The sequence below is a fragment of the Acomys russatus genome, chromosome 4 (genome assembly GCF_903995435.1).
Source record: "Acomys russatus chromosome 4, mAcoRus1.1, whole genome shotgun sequence".
Lineage (NCBI taxonomy): Eukaryota > Metazoa > Chordata > Mammalia > Rodentia > Muridae > Acomys > Acomys russatus.
Genome location: NC_067140.1, coordinates 22584297 through 22607695, shown reverse-complemented (window position 1 = coordinate 22607695; position 23399 = coordinate 22584297). Strand labels below are relative to the sequence as shown.

The 23399-nt window shown below is 50.1% G+C and overlaps 1 protein-coding gene across 1 annotated transcript; it reads right to left on the bottom strand.

The window, feature by feature from the left end:
• Positions 1–9010: 9010 nt before the first annotated feature.
• Pck1 (phosphoenolpyruvate carboxykinase 1) lies at positions 9011–14419 on the bottom strand. Its single transcript, XM_051143896.1, has 10 exons — positions 14255–14419; positions 13813–14077; positions 13250–13431; positions 12446–12649; positions 12016–12203; positions 11296–11458; positions 10450–10674; positions 10232–10363; positions 9608–9703; positions 9011–9481 (listed from the first exon to the last, which is right to left on the bottom strand). Exons 2-10 carry the CDS (start codon positions 14034–14036, stop codon positions 9027–9029), a joined length of 1869 nt encoding a protein of 622 aa, XP_050999853.1. The 5' UTR covers positions 14037–14077; positions 14255–14419; the 3' UTR covers positions 9011–9026.
• Positions 14420–23399: the final 8980 nt, after the last annotated feature.

The following is a 23399-nucleotide window of genomic DNA, read 5'->3' as shown; positions in this document are numbered from 1 at the left end:
AAGGAGCCAGTCAAGAGGCAGGAAGAAGATGGGGAAAAGAGGAAGAAAGGGAAGAAGGAAAGCTGGCTGTCTAAATAAGTAGGTTGACAGATGGGTAGGTGGATGCATGAACTGATAGCTGTATAGACAGGTGGATAGTGAATGTGTGGGTGGGTGGCCACGTGAATGGGTAGATGTTAGGATGGGTAGATTGATGAATGGAGAGGTGGTTAGGTTGATGGATGGATAGATGGGTGGGTGGGTGGGTGGGTGAGTGGATGGATGGGTGGATGGATAGATGGGTGGGTGGATGATGGATGGATGGATGGATGGATGGATGGACATATTGACAAATAGATAGGTGCATGGATGGATGGATGGATGGGTGGGTGGGTGGGTGGATGGATAGATGGGTGGGTGGGTGGGTGGATGGATGGGTGGATGATGGGTGGGTGGATGGATGGGTGGATGGATGGGTGGGTGGGTGGGTGGATGGATAGATGGGTGGGTGGGTGGGTGGATGGATGGGTGGATGATGGGTGGGTGGATGGATGGGTGGATGATGGGTGGGTGGATGGATGGGTGGATTGATGGGTTGGTGGGTGGATGGATAGATGGTTGGATGGATGGGTGGGTGAACATATTGATAAATGGACAGATAGATGGATGATGGATGGATGGATGAATGGGTGGAGGGTGGAGGGATGGGTGGGTGGACATATTAATAAATGGATAGATGGATGGATGGGTAGATGAATAAATGGAAGATTAGTGGATGTGTGAATGGATGGATGAGTAGAAGTATGTATGTGTATGTATGTATGTATGTATGTATGTATGTATACATGTATGCATGTTTGGATGGATGAATGGATGCTTGGATGGATGGATAGATGGGGGAATATATGGATGAAGGAATGGGTATAAGAATAGATGGATGGGGTAAGCTAGTAGATATGTGGATGGGTGGGTGAGGGGATGGATGGGTGGGTGAGGGGATGGATGGGTGGGTGAGGGGATGGATGGGTGGGTTGGTGAATAGATATATGAAGCGACACCTTCTCTCAGCTGCACAGACTAAATTGAAAACTCTGGAGTGTAGCCCAGAGGTGATCAGACAGTTCTGAATGCAGCAGAAGTGAGAACTTTTGAATTTTACCCACAAAAAATATTCACTCTTGAAATGCTGGAACTTGAAGAAGTTTGTCAGTGACCCCTGGAGAAGGACAGGATCTTCCTGTGGGACCCATTCATTAGGAAAGCTAATCCCCCATAAGCTCATTTAAGCACTTGGGCTGACTCTAAGTGCCAGGCAGTCGGAGGACATTCACTGACTATTCATTGGAAAGTGATGGATTGATCCTGGCCACCTGCCATGGTGGAGAAGCACAGCTGACTAGGAACGGCACAGGCATCTCAGTTCTCCATGCACATCCCCAACCCCACCTGCATCAGCACGGGGAGATATGTTGGGTCTGTTGTCATTGGCACTGTGTTCTGTGGCTTTACGATGACTATCCCCCAACACACAAGAGGGTCCAGAAGCCATGCCTCTTCTGGAACCATACTCAGGAAACAGCAAGGCCTATGCACATCCCACCCACTTGGTTTGGAAGGCACAGGGATAACTTGGGGTATGGCCCAGACTCTGGGTGGTCATTCATCCACAGTAGAAGAAGTCCCTACTCTGTGGCATGATGGGAGACGGAGTGACACAGCATGTCTATTCTACAAAGGGTTAGACCAATGTAGACATTGGACCTTCATGCTTTTGAAGAAGAAAATTTCTCACCAGGAGGGGACCACAGACATAAACTGAGGCCAGAGGAAGGTGCACCTCCCTTCTCAATTCGCCCTCAATTCCAGCTGCAGCTTTTAAGTTCTCCTCAAACCCAGGAGGAGGCTAGCCACAGTTGCCAGTAGCTTGACATATACAGATGAGGACTTGTCCACAGGTCCCGAGACAGGGCATCCAGTCTCACTTTGCAGTTTTTTGACAGGGTCTTTAGGGCTGAGTGCTGTGCCCTGAAGATGAGGCAAACTGCAACATAACTCAGAGGTTCCTAAACTCTCTCTCTACTTTTCCCATCACCTCCCCTCCCCTCCCCAGCAGGAAGGGGGGAGCATCAGGAAAAATAAACTCACTTCTGCTTTATCTATAAAGTGCTTATCTAAGTGCTTGGCATACAGTAAGTGCTCAATAAATAACCATTTTTAAGGGACGGTGCAACAGAGGAAATCGGACAGATCAGAATTTAATTCAGCCATGTAGATTTATTGTGCTTTTGCCCAAGGGGGAGAAAAAAAGACAATGACTATCTTTTCTTCCCATCTCTTTCCGTGGCTGACTTTGCGGCAGCGTCCTCTCATCCCCTTTGCCTGCAGCCTGTTGGGAAAAAAAAACCAATAAGAAGAGAAAGCCAATCTGGCATGCTTGGCTGAGCCCTTGTCTCTCCTGCCCACAGCTCCCTCTGACTTGATGTTTAATTTCCCAGGGTCAGAAAGAAGCTTGTTGATGATCCCAGTTAATTCAAAATGTAAATTTCATCTCCTATCAGCTAATGGCGCTGAGCTCCGCTTTACATAATAGGGGTGCAACCAGCCATATGAGTCATCGGAGCCCCAGGCTCCCTCTCCAACACTTCAGACAGACAGCCCTGGCCTCTGCCCACCATGTGGCTAGACCCAAGTTCACCCAGAGTGTTCTATTAACAATGGAACATAGAGCAGGGGGTGCATGCCAACCCCAGGGGATGGGCTTAGCCCAAGAAACTCCAGCTGGACCAAACCAGTCTCCTGGGGTCATCCCTGGGCATCTCAGGCTTGCAGGTCCATTTACCTGGACCCAGAGCCTCAACCTGGACAGGGAACTTGCCAATAAGCAAAGCTGGTGCAAGGGCCTCCTTTGTCAACCCTTGGAAGTTGCCTCTGTGCTCTGGGAAACGGCATCTGGCATGGTGGCCAAGGTCTTTCTATTATTAATGCCTTTGGGTGACAAGATCCCAAGTCTGTCCTCTCACTGGCCTCAGGACCACCAAACCAGTTTCTTCCTACCTCCATAAAGGACCCTCCCAAAGCCAGCCCAGTGTCTTATTGTCAGACGTAAACAGTTCTGCAAGCCCCCATGAAAGGGCAGGCTGGAGGCCCTCACCTGTCATCTGTAGCCTGGACCTGAACCAGGCTTTGCTTTAGGACAAAGGATGAAGGGCTCCTGGGGTGTGCCTGTGACTCTGAGCCTATTTTCAGTGCCAGTCCTTTCCAATGCCAGCACCATGGCTAATCATGTGACTTCTTTCTGCTGGTAGGGCTGGTGAGGGTCTTGGTTTCCAGTCTAGGGTCTCTTCCTTCTGCTGAGTAGAATCTTCTGGGCTCATGGGCAAGTCTGTGCTGGTTTCTGGAACTAGAGGGTCCTGATGGTTTCCGCTCTGCCACCTGCTGGCCAAGGGACTTTTTAACTGGACCTGATTTTTTTTTTTTTTTTTTTTTGCCTTCCTTTCTCTTCTCTTCCCTTCTCTCCTCTCACCTCTCCTCCTCTTCTTTCCTCTCTTTTTCCTTTCTTCCCTCCCTCCCTCCCTACTCCCTCTCCTCCTCCTTCTTCTTCTCCTTCTGTTTTGGTTTTTCAAGACAAGGTTTCTTTGTGTAGTTCTGGCTGTCCTGGAACTAGCTCTATAAACCACTGGCCTCCAATGCACAGAAATCCACCTGCCTCTGCCACCCAAGTGCTGGACCTAAAGACATATGCTACCACACACAACTGGCATTGTTTCTTATCCAATCATTAATGAGATGAATTCCTTGTGGCTGTCCCATCTTCTTTGAAACTTCACCATTTCTTCTAGAAAGAATTTCTGTGAGGCATGGATACCTCTTAGTAGGTGACAAATGCCGGCCTCTAGCTTTCTCTCTAGAAGGCAGCTGGCTTCTATATGAGTTAAGTGAATCTTTGTTTATGTTGTATTTTCTTTTTTTTAAACAAACTTTATGAAGCTATAATTTAGACACCATAAAAGCCACCCATTAAAATGCACGATTTAATGGGTTTTAATATATTCACAGGCTGCATAAACTTCCCCAACAATCTGCCTCGGAACATTTCCCAAAGGAACTTTATGCTCTCTGAGCAAACGCTGTACACACACACCCATGCCCAGCCTCTTGCTCTCTGGACTCCTGGTCACCACCAACTGGCTTCTGTCTCTCAGACCAGCCTGCTCTGGTCCCCACACAGATGGAGTCGTCCACTGTTTGTGGTTTTGCTGACTGGTTTTTCTACTTATGATAAAAACAACAAACAAACAACAACAACAACAACAAAAAACCCCATGGTTGTGGCAAGGTGGTGGTGCATGTCTTTAATTGCAGCCTTGTGAGTTCGAAGCCAGCCTGGCCTACAAATGGAGTCCAGAACAGCCAAGGCTACACAGAGAAACCCTGTCTCTAAAAACAAAACAAAATAAAAAAACAAACAAAAAGAATGTAGCGATTGGACTGGGAGGGCAGCTCAGTTAAAAGTGCTTGCCTAGCATGCACAAAGGCCTGCTTGAGCTCTCAGTGCCACATACACTGGTGTGCTGGTGCAAGCCTGTAATCCCAGTACCGAAGCACAGAGGCAGGAGCGTCAGGAGTTCAAGATCAACCTCTGCTCTACAGAAAGTTTAAAGGCTAGACTGGGCTACATGGGTCATGACTAAGAAAAAAGGAAGAGAAGAAGGAGGAAGAGGAGGAGGAGGAGAGAAAAGAAAGGAAAAAAAGGTTGATTTAGCAAGGAATGCTGGTTTGAGGCCAAGTTGTAATTCGGCCTTCTTCCTCCTTCCATCTTTTTGCTGTTTTGTTGTTGTTTGGTTGGTTGGTTTTTTATCATTAGGAATTGAGCACAAAATCTGATGTGTGTTGGGCAAGACCTCTACTAGATCTTGTTTTTAGCTTTGATTTTAAGACAAGGTCTCACTAAATTGCCTGGGCTCACCTTGAACTCACTGGGAGGCCTTGAACTTGTGTTTTGTCTTGCCTCGGCCTCCCAAGCAGCAAGGTGACAGCATCCCAGCGTCTACTGGTTCTTTTCCACTTAAGAGAACTGACCTTTTGCTCAAGTGGTCATTGTCCCTGGATGGTGGGTGGAACATGCTGGAGATATTTGGGCATTGGCGCTAGGGCCTGCCTGAGGGTCTTTGGACCCCTTGCCAGAGCCACTCTGAGTTGGGGCCTGTTCTGCTCCCCATCTTCCCGTAGCCACTGTCTCCCCTCACTCCTTCCTTCGCCCTCCCCCATTGCCTCCCAGGCTTGCACTGTGGCAAGAAGGACCTGAGCAAAGTGCAGAACAAGTGGCCGGTCCCCACTGTCAACAAGCTCCGAGGGACAGCTGCAGGCTGCCTGCCTCTCCCCATCCCTTCATCTGGAAGTAGAGCCTACAAGTTTAATTATGCAATTAAAGTCATTTTCCTGAGCTGAACAAATATTTACAGCGTATTTTGCTGTAAATTGCTTCGCCTGGAGAGCAGGTCTGCCACTCAGGCTGGCAAACACTGGCTCATTTGCATATCCCATTACCAAAGGGCTCACAGCCTAGCCCGCCACAGGACCTGGGCTGCGTGGGCAGGCCTCTCGGGGAGAAGTGTCAGGCATGTAAATGCGTTCTTGGCTCCACTCCGAGGCGGCTGTGGACTCAATGACGTCCACAGCTCCCGCTGTGGTGGCCCCCAAGTCCCCACTCTACGCATTTCAGAGACCTCTAAGCTTTTGTCCCAATGCTGAGGGGGCCCAGATGGCTGAGAGAACATGATTCAGGAACACGGTTCTGTAATAACCAACCCGTCATTGATCGTGCCCAGCTGCCCTCCTGTCATGGCTACAGGTCTGCTGAAGTGGGCTTAGCCTGAGTTCTGAGCCTCTCCTGGGAGCCCCCCCTCTGCCCCCGCTCTGCTGAGCTTCCTGTAGAAGCCAGCTAGCAAAACTTCAGGCCAAACTTCTCAGGGTAGGCGAGAAGGCCACTGGTTCCAACTTACCCCAACCAACAGGTGCCCCACGTCAAGTAGGCATCTGTCCCTGCACAAGGGGCTTGATGCCTGTCGGAGGGTTTTACCACTTGGGGTGGAGACTCCTGTCATGACATATATAGATACTGGCTTGTGGCAAAGTTCTGGGGGCTTTCATGGAATAGCAGTTTGTGGGGTCGGGGTGACAGGAGCCATGTACAACTCAGCTCCTAGTAGAACTCGTAGCCCAGAGACAGGAGTCCAGTGCTGAGCCCTCTTGGCTGTGAGGGAGGTCTGGGGAAAGACACTGCCTAGGCAGATCACCTCTTCTTTTGTTCTAACACAACCCAGTGGTCTATTCTGGAAGAACTATAGCTTCTTTTGTTAATTCCTTATGACTGGGCTTTTCTAGATGGTTCTCAGGCCTCAGCCATGACAGGTAGCAACTTGGCCTTCAGGACCTGGATACTCTTGTTAGGATAGATGTGAATTTTTTTTTTCTTAGGAAGCACTTTTTACTTTTTTTTTTTCTCCCCTTCCTTCCCTCCCTCCCTCTTTCCCTCCCTCCCTCCCTCCCTCTCTCCTTCCTGCACACTAGAGCTACATAATGAGCTATAAACAAACCTAACATGAGGCACACCTCAGAAAGGCAGAATTGCTGAACTCGGGCTCAAACCCTTTTGTTCAGGTCTTAAAAAAACACAAATGTGACCGTGGGATTTGGGGCACGGGGAGAAATGCTGCTCAAGGTCCTGACTGGCTTCCTTCTCCCATCCCTCACCTTGCCGTCTATGAGGAGGGAGGATGGGGATGGAGGCCACACAGAAGACCAAGTGCCACCCCCGGGCCACAGCTGTTCATCAGAGTCAATGAGGAAGGGGACAAGTAGGTCCCAACGAGATGTGGCTCCCACCCAGCCACATTAGGGATCTAGAGTGAAAACAGAAATTACTGTCCTTGTAGGGTCCTTTTCTATGTCATGCTCCTTCTTGAACCAGTTCATCTGATCTCTTCAGTCATTTTCAAGAAAATGCAAATCGGGCTGGAGTGATGGCTCAGAGGTTAAGAGCACTGTCTGTTCTTCCAGAGGTCCTGAGTTCAATTCCCAGCAACCACATGGTGGCTTACAACCATCTATAATGAGATCTGGTGATCTCTTCTGGTGTGTATATGTAATAAATACAAATCTTTTTTTTAAAAAAGAAAGAAAATGCAAATCTACCCATTTTAAAGCCTAGGAAGTTGAGGCTCAGCATTGCCTGTGATCACCTAAGGGCACACTGAGAAAAGAGGTAGAATCTCAACTTGTAGACTTACACCTGTACTCTCTCACAGACTCCAAGGCCTGCGCTGATCTGGGCCGACCCATAATAGTCTCAAATCTTACAGGGCTAATAATGCATGGGGGGACACATAGATGGGGTACAAGAGTACCCTGCTGTCACATGTTTGATGCTGACAGCTAGGAAAGAGGGAAAAGAGGGAGGAGCTGGACGTCAGCTCTTCCGCACAGGTGAGTCCACCTGGAGCCATTAATGCAAGGACTGCATAGAACAAGCCCCCTTTGCGCCTGGGCCAGTGTTCCTGGCAGAAAGACAGATCAGGGGAGCCAGCCAGGCTCCTGCTGTTTAGTTCCTCTGCAAGGCCCGTGTGAAGCTCAAGGCTTCGGTTCAAGTATCCGATCCCGCTTTACTTAAGGGGAAGGTTACTGAGTGGGCCCTGCTGGATGCTCCTGGTGCCCTGTGGGTCTGTGGTGAGTCCTGAAGGGAGTGGCCGGAGGTTTCTAATGAGTGTGGGAATGAGCCAGCATCTGGGTGTGGTGGAGGGGATAAAGTGATCTGAACCAGCTCCCTGAAAGGAAAACACACTGGGAGGGAAAAAAAAAAAGTACTTATCTGCAGGGCAAGCATGCCACATAATACACTATATAAAGTTTATGGTTTGTTTGGACTCTTCTAGAACAACCAATAAGTGAAGGAAGCAGAGAAGACCCAGAAGGGCTAGCAGCTGACCTTGGGCCAACCCCTGCAATACCCCTTCCCAGGCAACCACTATGTTGAGTACACACAAGGAGTGCAATTAATGCTCTTTCTTCTGGTTTTCCTCCCACTCTCTAGGCCCATAAGAAAAGTGTTAGCCGTGAAAGGGCTTAAAGGCAAAGGGTTGTGCCTGTGCACAGTCCACTTAAAGAGAAGCCTGAGCCTTCTCAAACCCTCCGGATCCAGCTGTGCATATGCACAGGTCTGTCTGTAAAGCTGCCAAAGAGCGCCAACTAGTGGCACCAATGACTTAGCACACAGGAAAACTGCCTTTCCCCCTCCCAGCTCCTGCTGCCACCCCTCCTTAGGGTCCCTCACACACCCCACCCCCCAGCCCCTGACAAGTTCCCTCCACTCAAGGGTGGAATCCCCCAGGTCTCAGAGGAACAGGATTAAAGCTCAAGGTGTTTAATCAGAGTCCTCTCCCTTTGCTAGTCCAAGTAAAAAGAAAAACCAAAGCCGATGAAATGCACATTTTCTATAAAAGTTTATTTTATTTTATTTTCCAAGAAGTGGTCAGCACACCTACTTTAATTATGTAAAGAAAGGTAAGTAAGGGTGGTATATAAAAATAATTTAAACATACATACTAGCGACAAAGCAACACATCTTTTACAGCTGCAGATAAACTTGCCATAGATTTTCCAAAGGTATTAAATATACTGTAGACAATGGGACAGGCATGGACACACATACACACACACACACACAAGCACAAACACATATATACAGCTCAAGTATATTTTCTGTGCATTTTAGCTAACTGCTACAGCTAAAGTGAAAAACTGAATTCCTGAGTGACCTTGAAATGGAACCATAACCTGCATCTTGGTCAGATGCAAACTTCGCAGAGCGTGCTGTGATTTTCCCTCCCGTCCCTGTTCTCTGTGGTACGCGACTGACTAATAAGAGGTGCCCTTCGGAGCTACTCAGCATTGTAGTTTCTACCTCAGGCTGGCTTTCTCCCAGCTCCCAGAACATGCTCTGGGTGGGACGGGGTGACTCTAAAGATGCCGCCCCCCCCCCCCAATCAGGATTACATCTGGCTGATTCTTTGTTTCAGGGCTTGGAGTTCCCTCTCAATTTCATAGGGGAGGTCGGCATTGACTTGCTCTTTCAGATACTGGTTTATCTCCTCCACCTCATTCTCCCAGAACTCCTTGGAGATTCCAAACAGCTCCTCCATGTTGACGTCTTTCAGGCCTTTCAGGTTCAGGGCGTCCTCCTTGGGGATGTAGCCGATGGGTGTGAGCTTGGCCACGTCTTCCCCTTCAGTCCTCCTGAACATCCACTCCAGCACCCGGGAGTTCTCGCCGAAGCCCGGCCAGAGGAACTTGCCGTCTTTGTCCTTTCGGAACCAGTTGACGTGGAAGATCTTGGGCAGCTTGGCTGCCGGACGGTGGGCCATGCTCAGCCAGTGGGCCAGGTATTTGCCGAAGTTGTAGCCAAAGAAGGGCCGCATAGCAAAGGGGTCGTGCATGATGACCTTGCCTGTCACACAGAGACCACCATTTACCTCTGACCCCGTCGTGCTAGCTTCTCTTTCCCTCCATGACCAGCACCACGAAGGGCTTGGATTGCCTTTCCTGGGACTTGGGGGCCCAGACTTTGACTCACCCTTGTGCTCCGCAGCCGCTGTGGCCTCTGATCTCATGGCTGCTCCTACAAACACCCCATGTTGCCAGTTGAGAGCTTCATACACAAGGGGGACACCTTAAGCAGAGAGACCAGGTCATTAAAAACTTAAACTTCTGAGGACTAACGGTGCTATGCTATTGCTCAGTATCATCTTCTTTTTCTTTTCTTTAAATAAGGAACTTTCACTCTGTAGCCCAGAATAGCCTGAGACTTACTCTGTAGCCAGGCTAGCCCTGAACTTGCAGCAATCCTCCTGCCTCATCCACCCAAGTGCTAGGATTACAGGCTTGAGCCACCTTGCCTGACAAGCCTGAAGTTTCTGTTGAGTTAATCTTGCAAACTGCAGAGACAATAAACAGGAAAACACGAAGGCCAGTGGCACCAGAGAGGTCACTCTGGGAGGCAGAATACTGGCCTAAGCTGTCTCAGACTACAGACCCAGAAAGGCCGTTGGCAATCAGGAGGCTGGCTCTACATTTAAGCTGGCCCAATTAGTCTGGATATAGGAGGAAGAAAGTCTTCGGAACCAGCATGGATAAAGACTTCCTGGATGTCTTTGACTCACCACACCCCATGCTCCCAGGCTGACTAGAAGATGCTCACCTGCAGGCCTACGGCCACCAAAAATTATGCCTTCAATGGGCACACCTTCTGGGGACTCCCAGTCAGGGTCGATGATGGGGCACTGGCTGGCAGGGGTGCAGAATCTGGAGTTGGGATGGGCACATGGTTCCCCTACAAGAGACAGATACCCTTTAGCATGTGGCCCAGATGGATGATGCCCACACACCGGAGCACGTGACTTCTGAGGGGGGACCCACCATCCTGTGGTTTCCATTCCTTGTTCTTCCAGGAGGTGATGGTGACACCCGAGGCCAGCGGCTCATCGATGCCTTCCCAGTAAACACCCCCGTCACTAGTCTCGGCCACGTTGGTGAAGATGGTGTTTTTCTGGATGGTCTTAATAGCATTTGGATTTGTCTTCACGGAGGTGCCAGGGGCAACTCCAAAGAATCCATTTTCTGGGTTAATAGCCCTTAAGTTGCCTGGATAGATGCAAGCGAGAGACGGAGGTATGAATGTGAGTCAAGCATAACAGAGTTCTTAACATCTTGCCAGGCTAGCTCACATACTAAAATTTTATATCTTTCTCTTCCCCATCCCTAAACTACACAGCAGTCCATTTCGATCAACACACCACGGCCAACTCAGACTTCTGCAGGTTTCCCTTTCTTCACTGTTCTGCAATGCAGCCTATTAATTTAAAAATAGTATTATTTATTCTGTGTGTGTGTGTGTGTGTGTGTGTGTGTGTGTGTAGGTGGGCTGTGAGTGGTCCAGGGCACACATGTGGAGGTCAGAAGAGAACTTGAAGGAGTCAGTTCTATCTTTCCACCATTTGCGTCCTGGAAATCAAAGCCAGGTCACCAGGTTTGGCAGCAACAGTCCTCTCACCAACTCTAGCAATATCATACAAACAGCCCCTCCTGGCCCTCTCTATCCAGATGGTCCTCACAAAATGCCTGTAGGACAACACTGCTGATGCCTTGGTGACTCTGAACTCAAATTCTTAGTGCCCAGTGCTGGCACCTTAGGAGCCGGTGGTGTTCGAAGCCAGCCACACACCAGGGGGTGTGGCTGTCACCAGCCAGACCTTGAAGACTCACCTTGAGCATCAAACTTCATCCAGGCGATGTCATCGCCCACACACTCAACCTTCCACCCAGGGAGAGTGGGGTTCATCATGGCCAAGTTGGTCTTCCCACAGGCGCTGGGAAAGGCAGCTGCCAGGTACTTCTTCTTGCCTTCAGGGTTGGTTATGCCCAGGATCTGCAGGGACATGGGGTCCACGTTATAATCTCTGCTCCTCGACATGAACTGCCACTACTCTGTATTATTCATATGGTAAAAGAGAGACAGAGGGGGTGTGTTTCCAATGGAAACATAGGCCTGGCTTTCAGACTAAGGAAGGACAGGAGAGGGTGGCCAGAAATTAAAAGGAAGATGACAGAGAAGAAAGGAGAGGGCAGGAGAGGAAGAAAGATCACATCGTAATATCACTGACATGAAGCCCTGTGTTCTCTCATGTCACAGAGGTCTGGGAACACCCCTACAGTCTCTCCAAGGGCAAATCTTCAAGGCCTATCCCTCATACACCAGGTTTACTGATGGCTTACAAAAGAATAAAATCTCCAAGGTCACTGTTGCTCCAGTGCGTGTAAGCGCGTGAACCCCTTTCAACGAGACCAACTCTGGGGTGCTTAGAGACAATTTGATACTCTCCCACTCTGCCCTCAAGGCCTCAGAAGTTGGAGAATCTCGACGTGGCTCACCCTTGCCACCCCAGGCCCTCCAAATGTCTGCCCTAGCACTCCCTGACCACATACCAGCATGTGCTCCGCCAGCCACCCTTCCTCCTTAGCCAGCCGGCTGGCAATCCTCAGCGCAAAGCATTTCTTCCCAAGCAGTGAGTTCCCTCCGTATCCGCTTCCAAAGGAGATGATCTCTCTGCGGTCCGGGAGGTGGGCGATCAGTGTCAGCTCCGGGTTGCAGGCCCAGTTGTTGACCAAGGGCTCTGGAAAGGAGCACCAATTATGAGTGTGTGTGGTGCACATTCCTGCCCTAGGCTCCAGGCTGGCCTTGAACCAGCTACGGAGCGAAGAATGGCTTGGAACTGCTGAGCCTCCTTTCCCTGTCCTACCATGGTCAGTTTATTTGGTGTCTGGGATCGAACTCAGGCCCTCACGCTCTACCCATTGAACTGCATCCCCAGCCTCTACACTTTTACTTTTGATTTGGGGAAGGATGGGTACTCACTTTTTAAAGGAAGAGGGCACCCCACGGAGTGGAGGCACTTGATAAACTCCCCGCTGCCCAGGGCCTCCAGCACAGACATCCCCATCCGTGTCATGATCCGCATGCTGGCCACCACATAGGGCGAGTCCGTCAACTCAATGCCGATCTTGGCCAGAGGTGAGCCCAGTGGCCCCATGCTGAAGGGGATGACATACATAGTGCGACCTGCAGAGGCAGATGGGTGGGTCCTGGTAAGAAGCCACGGAGGCTCACAAAGCTTCTTCCTGTCATCTTCCTAGAGATAGCCATGGGCCACGTCTCCCACACCATGCCCTGTTGGCCACCAGCCACTGTTTTAAGTGGCCACTAGAACCCCAAAATGCTGAAATTAAAGCTTTCATGACCCTTCTGCTTGGCCACACCAAGTCGCTTTACATTCACACAAGTGGGAACCATGCTGTATTTATTTATTTTCTATTTGACCTATTTGCTTTTAAGGATCGAACCCAGGGCCTTGCACATTCTAGACAAGCACTCTACCCCTGAGCTACACCCGCAGCCCCCTTTTCCAGTTTTTATTTGGAGACAATGTGTAAGTTGCTCAGACTGCTCCTGTCTCTGCTTCTCAGCATCTGGGATGACAGGCCTGAGCCACCAGGACTACCAGAGAACATCTTAGCATTCCCATGTCCCCATCCATCAAACAGAACTGGCAGCGCATTTTCACACATGGGTCGCCCTTAGCATCTCAGGCCCACATTAGGAACATGAACTACATACACAGCACATCCTCCCCCATCAGGCCTAGGGCTGGGTCTCACTGACCTTTCATGCATCCTGGGAACCTGGCGTTGAACGCTTTCTCAAAGTCCTCTTCAGACATCCAGCGGCCCAGCTGGCTGAGGCCAGTTTTGGGGATGGGCACTGTGTCTCTCTGCTCTTGGGTGATGATGACTGTCTTGCTTTCAATTCTGGCCACATCCCTGGGGTCAGTGAGAGCCAGCCAGCTGAAAAAACCATGGGGATTCCTTCAGCAAATCACCCTTTTGGATGCACCCCTCTTGCCCCTGTTAGGCTCTTCCTAGTCTTGTGGGACACAAGGACACTGGCCATGATCCTTAAGTATGGAAGCCTAAGCCAACAGGGCCTTTACCAGGTGGACATTTGCTAGACCGTTGCTGGCCCTGGGGAAATGGCACCGCCTTCCCAAGTTCTCTGAACTCTAACGACTGGCTATGCTCGCCTCGCAGGGCATGTGAATTCTACTTATTCTATTAAATCTCTCTGGTGTTTGCTACCTCGAGGTCTTAATTCCCCTCTTCTCCACACCCCACGAAGGTGGAACTGGGGAGCCCACAGGCTAAACAGTATGGGCTGAGGGGACTCACCAGTTGTCGTATTTCTTTAGCTTTCGGATGACACCCTCCTCCTGCATGTGGGCCAGCAACTGCCTGTACTCCTCCTCAGAGCCGTTGCAGATGTGGATATGCTCCGGCTGGCACAGCTGGGCATTGTGTTCTACGAACTCCCTCACTGCCTGGGGCAGGCTGTCGAGGCTACCCTGGATGACCTTGGCAGAGAAGTCCAGACCGTTATGCAGCTGAGGAGGCATCTTTGCAAGTGTATGGCGAGAGGCAGGGACTCTGGTGTCACCTGAAACAGAAAAACAGGGGGTTCCTGAATACCAGCACCCGGGGGCTCCTTGCAGTTCCTTCTGTGGACGTTGCATGGGTTGCACGTGACCAGGGAACTATGAATGTCAAGAGAAAAAGAAAGTAAGTTGTCTCATCACTGGTCTTTTCAGAGAGATAAAGAAATGACTCTACCTACCTTTCGTCCTTTAGGAAGGCCTGGATCAGTGAGGCGGGAGCGCCTTGCCGGATTTTCCCTGTTGACCGAGGGCGTGTTCCCAGAGGGAAGGCCAGGCCAACTGTGCTTGGTAGTCAGCCCTCCTCGCTTTAAATACTACACAGAAGGGAGAGAAGTCCTGCCCCTCAGCTGTACCCGGAGGCTCGCCTCTGACGTAAGGGGCAGGCCTTTGGATCATAGCCACAGTCAGCAAGGTTTGGAACTGACAACACAATAAACCTCAGGAAGATAATGATTGAACTTGGGGTTGTTAATGAGTGTTGGGAGGCCTCAGGCCCCTCTGTCGGCCATAGTGATTCCTTACACAACATTTGATTGACTAAACTTTGACCCTGCCTGTTGCTGATGCAAACTACAGACTTTTTCCTTGATTGTCAGGTAAAGGTCAAGGACAAGGCTAGCCGGGACACCTCTTGGACTTCATATGTTGTTGGCAGCACATTTTGTGTGCCAGTGGTTACTGGTTGTCAAAACACTGCAATTGTGAGGTGTCACCCCCATGGTCAAAAGTCATGAGAAGAAAACTCCAGCTCTGAGACACATCTTCTAGACAAATTCTGCAACAGCTGACTTAGCTGGGGGTGTGTCTGTTGGATTCTCTGGCCACTTCAAGCTGAACACTCCAGAGGTAGGGGTGGCTGCAAGCTTTGTTCTGAGGGGACAATGCCTGGCACACAACAGTCACTAATATATATACTGACCCCTGCTCAGTAAGTGTTTTATGCCAGCTCATTCATTACTACTGCCTGAAATGGAAGTACGACAATCCTGGGTACAGACTAGGAAACTGAGGCAGAAAGATCGATTAACAGGTCCCAGCTGGCTAGTGAGAGCCAGAAGAAGGGTATGCATATAGTCAGGCTGGGCTACGGGTACCACGGCATGTCTTGTAAAGTACTGTTGTCTTTTCTAGAACCTTTAGTGTGTTCTTCAGGAAGTTCTGGATTAGGCAGTCACACTTGGAGTTGCCTGGATGCTTGTTGCAAGTCTGAGAGTCTGGGGAGAGGAGGAAAGAGGGGCTTGGCAGGTCTTCTGGGTCACACTTGAGCAACAAGACCTTTACCACAGTTATAAACGTTCTTCACTGCTAGCCACAGATTTTCGTTCCAATTGAACCAGCCGCGAGCTTCCCCTCCGGAGTTGAGAGAGAAGTGAGTGAGAAGTCAACAAAAAGGGGCCAATGGCCAGGCCTGGCTGCCCACAGCTGGCCTCAGAGGAGGTGTCAGGGATTTGGCCCACTTCCCTGTGGGCAGGGGGATGATCCGGCAGACAACTCTGTGACTCTGCTTCCTAAGACCTGTGTCAGATTTGAGGCACCATGACGGGTAGAGGCAGAATGCTTTTGACCTGGGTTTACTCTTCAAGGCCACAAATATCTATTACCTCCTTCCTGCACCCCAACCACCAGAGTTCTGGGGGCTCATCCACTAGATTTTCATTGTCTGCAGTGCAGAAGAAGGCATTTCCTCTTCAGGTCACTAAGACCTCTCATGAGGTGGGGGGCTCACCCTATGCAAACTGTGCTGGGTCTCAATCCCGCCAGAGTGTTTTGCTCCACGGCTGAAGGGTCCTTTCTCCGCACAAGGCATGGGCTAAACCAGCCGTTGCAGTGCACACTTCCTCTGAGAGTCACGGCCAAACCCCACCTTGCTGCTAACCATGCCATGGGTTTGAGTCCATGGAAGCTTAAATTGAAAACAAAAAGCGAGAGACCTGAACTCAGGCGGCATTTTGAAGCTCCCTACACACACCTCAGGTACCTCTGCTGTGAATCTTCTGAAAGGAATACAGCAGTCTAATGATGGTGTAGGGGCGGGGTCCCCCCCCCGCCATGGCCTTCCAATTAATCAGTACCCACACATGTACTGTGCGGGGGTGTGGTGGCACCCATGCCATACCTTCCCGAAATCTCGTAAGGCAGGGGCTGCATTACAAAATGACCTGAACGTATGTGGCCCTCTGGAAGAACTGAGATACGGAGAGCAAAACTCTAGGGACATTGAGCCAAAGATAGCTAAAGTGTCCTTACCTCAAGTTGAGGTCATGCTAGGGCCTTCCCTTGTCACTTGGGCAGCCCTCCTGCTCCCTCCCTAGGGAGAGGCTGTGAGCCACCCCACTTTCCTACTCCTTCATCTTGAGTAAGCCTCAAAGGAAGTCCTAGGTGTTGGTTGCAAGCTGTCCCACTGGGGGGGGGGGAGGTTCCCAGGGGTCCTTAGCACGGCCTGTGTGGATGCTCAGTGCCTATACAGGACCAGCAAGGGCCAGGAACTCCCGCTGGGTGGGAGTTTCTCATATGCTTTCTAGTACAAACAAGGAGACCCCTGGATTCTCAGAGGCTCACCTTTCCTTAAGTCGGGGCAGCTTTCTGTCACGTCCGTAAGCAGTTGTTTCCAGATGTAAAGCTGCTTTGGAGAGGAAGAGAGGAAGTGCAGACACCCAGAAGCTGACTCAAAATTACGCTGCTGTATTAGTCAGGGTTCTCTAGAGTAAGAGACATGCACGCGCATGCGCGCGCGTACACACACACACACACACACACACACACACACACACACACACATGTAATATATGTACATACATATAAAAGGGATGTCTTGGAATGGCTTACAAGCTGCAGTCTAGCTAATCCAATGATGGCTGGCCGTGACTGGAAAGTCCAAGAGGCTAGTAGTTGTTCAGTCCCACAAGACAGGATGTCTCAGCTGGTCTTCTGTAGATGCTGTAATCCCAAAGAAGTGGGCCCTAATGCCAGTGAAGGATTGGGTGGGTGTGCTAGCAAGGCGAGAGCAAGCAAGCAGAGAGCAAAAGCATCTCTTCTATGTCCTTATATAGGCTCCCAGCAGAAGGCAAACTAAGGGCCCAAATTAAAGGTGTGTGTCTTCCTGCCTCACAATCTGGATTAAAGGTGTGTGTCTCCCAGCACCTGGGAGGCAGAGGCAGGCATATCTCTGTGAGTTAGAGACCAATCTGGTCTACAGAATGAGTCTAGGACAGCCAGCCAGGGCTACACAAAGAAACCTTGTCTCAAAACAAAACAAAACAACCAAAAACAAACAAAAAAACCCCAAGAAAACAAAAAACAAAACAAAAAGATATATGTCTTCCTACCTCAAAGGTCCAGACTAGAAGTGGACTCACCCACCTCAAACCAAGCAAAAAAACTCTCAATTTCTGGATTATAGTTCATTCCGGATGTAGTCAAGCTGGCAACCTGTACCAACCACAATCACAACTGCCTTCTTCCCTGCTCCTTCCAGAAGCTACGTTGGCTCAGTCACACCAGCTGTCCCCTTTCAGAAAGTTCCACAGCTATGGCAAGATAAAGAAAGATTTGAAGTCCTGTTTGCTAACTCCCTTCTCTCTCCAGTACCTGGTAGTCCCAACCCTGGAAAGAATGATTTGCCTAATGGTGGGATTCCTGTGGTTTTCTCTTGTCTTTATTATCTTCTCCACTTTAGTGGTCAGGAAATTGAGACTCAAGAAAGGAATCACCAGGGAGGCAGAAGCAGGCGGAGCTCTGTGAGTTCGAGGCCAGCCTGGTCTAGAAAGCCAGTTGAGGACAGCCAAGGCTACACAGAGAAACCCTGTCTTAAAAACAAAGAAACAAAGAAAAACAAAAAGAAAGAAAAGAAAAAAAGAATCACATGCATTCACTCAAAAATTACTGGCTGGGCAGCTGCTGTTACTCTTGAGCAGAATAGAGGTTCTACAAACTGTGAGCCTAGGGCTTGGATTACCTCTCTATGCCCCCAGGACTTCATCATTAGGCACACATTTGACACCTACTACATACTCATCCACAGGATGGCTCAAGGAGTTATGGGTATGTCAGGTACTTGGAAAGATATAGTCTCTGTTCTTGGACTTTATGGCCACCCTGCCTAGTGACCCACCATACTGTATCCCTGACAAGTCCTGGCCTTCAGCAGAGAGAAGTGGGTTGTGTACAGGTGTCTTCAGACATCTGGTGTCTGTGAGTATCCTGGTGCCTGAGGAAACATGAAATGTAACTAGCAAATTGTGGGTACCATGGCAGGTGAAGAGGACAAAGAAAAGGGAAAAGCACTTCATTCTTTTAGAACCAGGGGTCCTGTATTTTTCTTTTGTTTTGTTTAAATTTGTTTTGTTTTGTTTTGTTTTTTGAGACAGGGTTTCTCTGTGTAGCCTTGGCTGTCCTGGACTCACTTTGTAGATCAGGCTGGCCTTGAACTCACAGCGATCTGCCTGCCTCTGCCTCCCGAGTGCTGGTATTAAAGGCATGCAACACCACTGCCCGGAGCATTTTTTTTTTTTTTTTTTTTTTTTTTGTACTTGGTCCTGAAAACCACACAGCCATCCCAAACACATGATGTTGATTGCTTTAAGAGAACCCTGGAGCTGCGCGAGGGTGGTGCGTGCCTTTAGTCCCAGCACTCAAGAGGCAGAGGCAGGTGGATATCTGTGAGTCTGAGGCTAAGCTGGTCTTGAGTGAGTTCTAGGAAAGCCAAGGCTACACAGAGAAACTCTGTCTTGAAAACTTGAGAGAGACACACACAGAGAGAGACAGAGGTTCTGCCAGGTAGGATATAATCTGGTACCCAGGAGGCAGAGGCAGGATAATGAGTTTGACTCATACAATGGTCCTGTGTAAAAAGAGGCTACGTACACATGGCCCAGCCCCATGTGCACAGCTCACATCCTGTCGGGACATCAATGGCTGTATTTGTATACAGACTAGGATCAATAGTGATGACATAGACAGTGGCTATGGGTTCCGAGGTCACAAGTGCCCTCCCAGATGAGCTTACACTTGTCCTCGGCAGCCACGAGACAGGCAGACATAACTGACCCATACATCAAAGGAGCTGTTTAAACCCAAGTACCCTGAGCCCTCAGGCCAAGATCTGGCCCTCCTGATCCCCTGAGCTGCTGGACAGGTAGAAGGGGAGTGGTTGCTGGAAGGGTCCTGGGCAAGGCAGCAGCCCTATTGGTTCTCCAGACAGGCTGTCTCCAGGGCTCTCTCAGAAAGTGCAAACAGCATAGCAGTGAAGAAGCAATATGAAGGCAACGGATGTGGCTCCGCTGGTCCCGTGCTTGCCTAGATGCACAATGTACAAGTGCAATCCCCAGTGCCATGGTGCTGTACACCTGCGACCCCAGCCTTTGGGAAGTGGTCGCAGGAAGATTAGGAAGTCAAGGTCATCCTTGGTTACATAACAAACCCAAGATCAGAAAGAGATACACAAGGGCTGGAGAGAGGGCTCAGAGGTTAAGAGCTCTGGCTGTTCTTCCAGAGGTCCTAAGTTCAATTCCCAGCAACCACATGGTGGCTTACCACCATCTATAATGAGATCTAGTGCCCTCTGCTGGCAGGCAGGCCTACATAAATAATATTTTTTAAGGGGGGAGGGGCACTCTAACTCTGGCCAGGCCTCACCAAGATGCAACAGTCGTGATAGATGATGGGTGGCGGCCATGGTGGTCAGCGGCTATGTGCCACGTAAGTCACTAAGAGAAACCCCATGGACGTCATGGGATCTCCTTTTGGGGAAATCTGGTGAATGATGGGTGATTGGGGCATGCCTTGGTGAGCTTTGGTAGCCTGGAGGCTAATAAAAAAAAAAAAAAACCACATCCACCCCCACAGCTGAGTCTCAGTCTCTGCAAAGAGCAGAAGCTGGGTCTGTGGGTTTGAGTTGGTGTCTCCGGGCCTGCCATACCCCGCCACACCTCCTCCAGACTAAAGTAAGAGCCAGAGAGATGTACCCAGAGTCCCCTTCATCCACAGAGCCTGACTCCCCCAACGTGAGCCAGGAAATGTACTCATCACCATGGTTCAAACCCTGGCCTCCTTCTCCTGAAGCTGCGCCTCTCACTGTTAGACCACACCCTCCCCAGGTCACCTTAGCCATGGATGGAGGGATTCCTCCCTGCAGAGACAGCTGGGTAAGGAGACCACCAAGGGGCCACTCTGTTCAGGAATCTGAACTCATAGGAACTCCGACTGGACTGGCAGCACAGAAAGCGGCTGGGCCTTTTTTTTTTTTTTTTTTTTTTTTTTTTCCTTAGAAGGAAGCAAGAAACAGTGTGGATTCCACACGCTAGAGCCAAAGGCATTTTCAAGTCACCCCGGAATCTCTACTGCATTTTCAAGTCACCCCGGGAATCTCTACTGCCAATGGGCTAGTTGAGGGGCACCTGGCTGACCTCTCAGGGAAGTTCCCGACAGCAAGAAAACACTGCAGCTGGGATCGTCATCAGGACAATTCGGGGTCATCCACCCGCAACTGTGTTTGCCTGGGACAAATATTTAGACATTCTCTCTGCAGCCTGGCGGGGCGGCATTTGCAGTTGAATGAGTGGTGAATTGAAAGGACCTTAGCACATCTCCTAGGGCTCTACTGCCTGTTTTGTAACTGTGAAGAGGGGTGGGTAGACAGGAATGTAGCCACACTACAAAACTGTACGACTTTAAATGGTCCCTTCATGCTGTGTGAATTGATTTTATTTTATTTTATGCACATTGGTTTTTTTTTTGCCTACATGGATGTCTGTGTGAGGGTGTTGGATCCTGGAGCTACAGACAGAGGTGAGCTGCCATGTGGGTCAGGGCAATTGAACCTAGGTCCTCTGGAAAATGAGTCAGTGCTCTTAACCACGGAACCATGTCTCCAGCCCAGAATTTCATCTCTTAAAAATAAAAAATAAAGCATTTTATCCCAGTGGTGGTGGTGCACATCTTTGATCCCAGCATTAGGGAAGCAGAGGCAGACAGATCTCTGTGAGTTCGAGGCCAGTCCAGAACAAGACAGCCAGGGCTACACAGAGAAACCTTGTCTCAAAAAAACCATCCAGGCAACCAAATAACAACAAAACCTAAAACAGAGACTGCGCACACAGTCCAGCCTCCTTTTAGAAGACGCTGGGGAAAGTTGTGGGCAGCATGACAGGAGGGGACCAAAGCCTACTTTGGGGTGCAGAAGGCTCTCCAATGTCTGCCCATCTTCAGCACAGCCCTTGGTGCTCCTCCCCACAGCCTGGGACACCTTGAGACTGTGGTCTCCAGCTGAGGGATCCTGAGTTTAAAAGGTCCTGTTGCACCACAGCTTTCCCCAAAGAGTTGCAGCTCCTTTGTCTTTCTTCTTCTTTTATTACATAAGCCCATACCTGTGCCTGAGCCTGAGCCTGAGCCTGAGGCTGAGGCTGAGCCTGAGCCTGAGCCTGAGCCTGAGCCTGTGCCTGAGCCTGAGCCTGTGCCTGAGCCTGAGCCTGTGCCTGAGCCTGAGCCTGAGCCTGAGCCTGACCCTGTGCCTGACCCTGAGCCTGACCCTGAGCCTGAGCCTGTGCCTGAGCCTGTGCCTGAGCCTGTGCCTGAGCCTGAGCCTGAACCTGAGCCTGTGCCTGAGCCTGAGCCTGTACCTGAGCCTGAGCCTGAACCTGAGCCTGTGCCTGAGCCTGAGCCTGTGCCTGAGCCTGAGCCTGAGCCTGAGCCTGAGCCTGAGCCTGAGCCTGAGCCTAAACCTGTGCCTGAGCCTGAGCCTGAGCCTGAGCCTGTGCCTGAGCCTGTGCCTGTGCCTGAGCCTGAGCCTGATCCTGGGATTGAATTCAGGCAGTCAGACTGGGCCACAAATGCCTTTACACTTCCTAGCCACCAGCTCTGCTCGCATATATTCTAGAAAAAAGAAATAAAAAATGAAAAAACAAATCTGTGATTAAAACACCTCACCTGGGGCTCAGCAATAAAGGGTGAAGTCGGCTACAAAGTTAGTCCCAGAAGATGCACTGCAGATGTGCTAATATTCAGCTGTTAGAGCCTGCTTGGGTTGAGTTCTATGCATTGTGGGCATTGCTGACCCTTGCTTTCTAGGATGCTGTGGGTGCTGAGGGGTTAAGTCCAGGCTTCTTACAAGTCAGAGAAGCAGCAAACATAGACCCATACCTCCAGTTCTTGATGGTTTCTTCCTTTAGAGACAGGGACTGCTGTATAGTTCAAGCTGGTCTGGAACCCAGAGTCCTCCTGCCTCCAACTCCTGAATGCAGGGGTTATATTGGCCTTGTTAACTTCCTTGTGATTTCTTCCTCAGGGTAGATGGCGGCACCCTGGCATGTCATATGATGTTTGAGGGTTCAACATCACATGTCACGCCAGCAGATGAACAACCTGATCCTCCAGAGCTCCATGTCACCTCATGTGGGCTTCTCTCACAGTGGGGACAAGAAGGAAAGACCCAAGGTTTTGTTTTGAGATCACCACCCTCCGTGTCTTGAGCCTTTGACTCTGGTCTTTCTGCTTGCAGCTAAAGCAGCCCAGTGAGGTGAGGTCTGTCTGTCCAGTCTGTGGGGAGTAGGACCCCAAGACCTACAGCAATCTCCCCAGCTCCTTAGCTCTCTCAGAAGCCTACTTAACAGTGCCACCCAGTATTGAGAGGGCTGATAAATTCCAAGGTCACTGTCATTTGTAAAGCCCTGTCCCTTCGTCACAGAATGCTGTCCTTTTGGTGCTCAGCTTCTCTCTAGCCTACTTAGGACAGCTGGTCACCATGTTTGCTCTTCTTGTTGGAGGCTCCAGAAAGTACGTCTATGTCTTTACGTCTTCCCCCGACCCCTTTTTGAGATGAGATCCCATTTTACAGGCCAGGCTAGCCTCAAACTCACAGCTATCCTCCTGCCTCAGTTTCCCAAGTAGTGGGACTCCAGGTGTGAGCCATCCTACCCAGCTGGGGAAATGTCTTTCATTTGTGTGCACGGATCACTGCAGGACCCTTCCTGCCTGTCAGCAGGCACGCGGCTTCAATAACCACAAGCGTGAAAAAGAACAAAACGAAAAGTTCAAGGCTGTGCTAATTAGCTCACCGTCGCCTTGCTCTCTCCTTCTGTCTGCCTGTTCCACACAAAGGGAAGTAGATTTCTAACTAAAATTCCCCAGTTCCCAATTATTCTGAGCCTTGGCTTCCACGTGGTTTCCCCCTGCAGATTCTGTGCAAACCCCCTATCGCTTGGAATGCTTCTAGCTGCACCAAGTCAGGATACCCAAAGCCAAGGACTTACAGGAGAGCCACGTGGTACAGCCTCATGGGGTCTCTTAAGAGGCTGGACCATGAGACTGCAGATGGCCTCCGTAGACAAG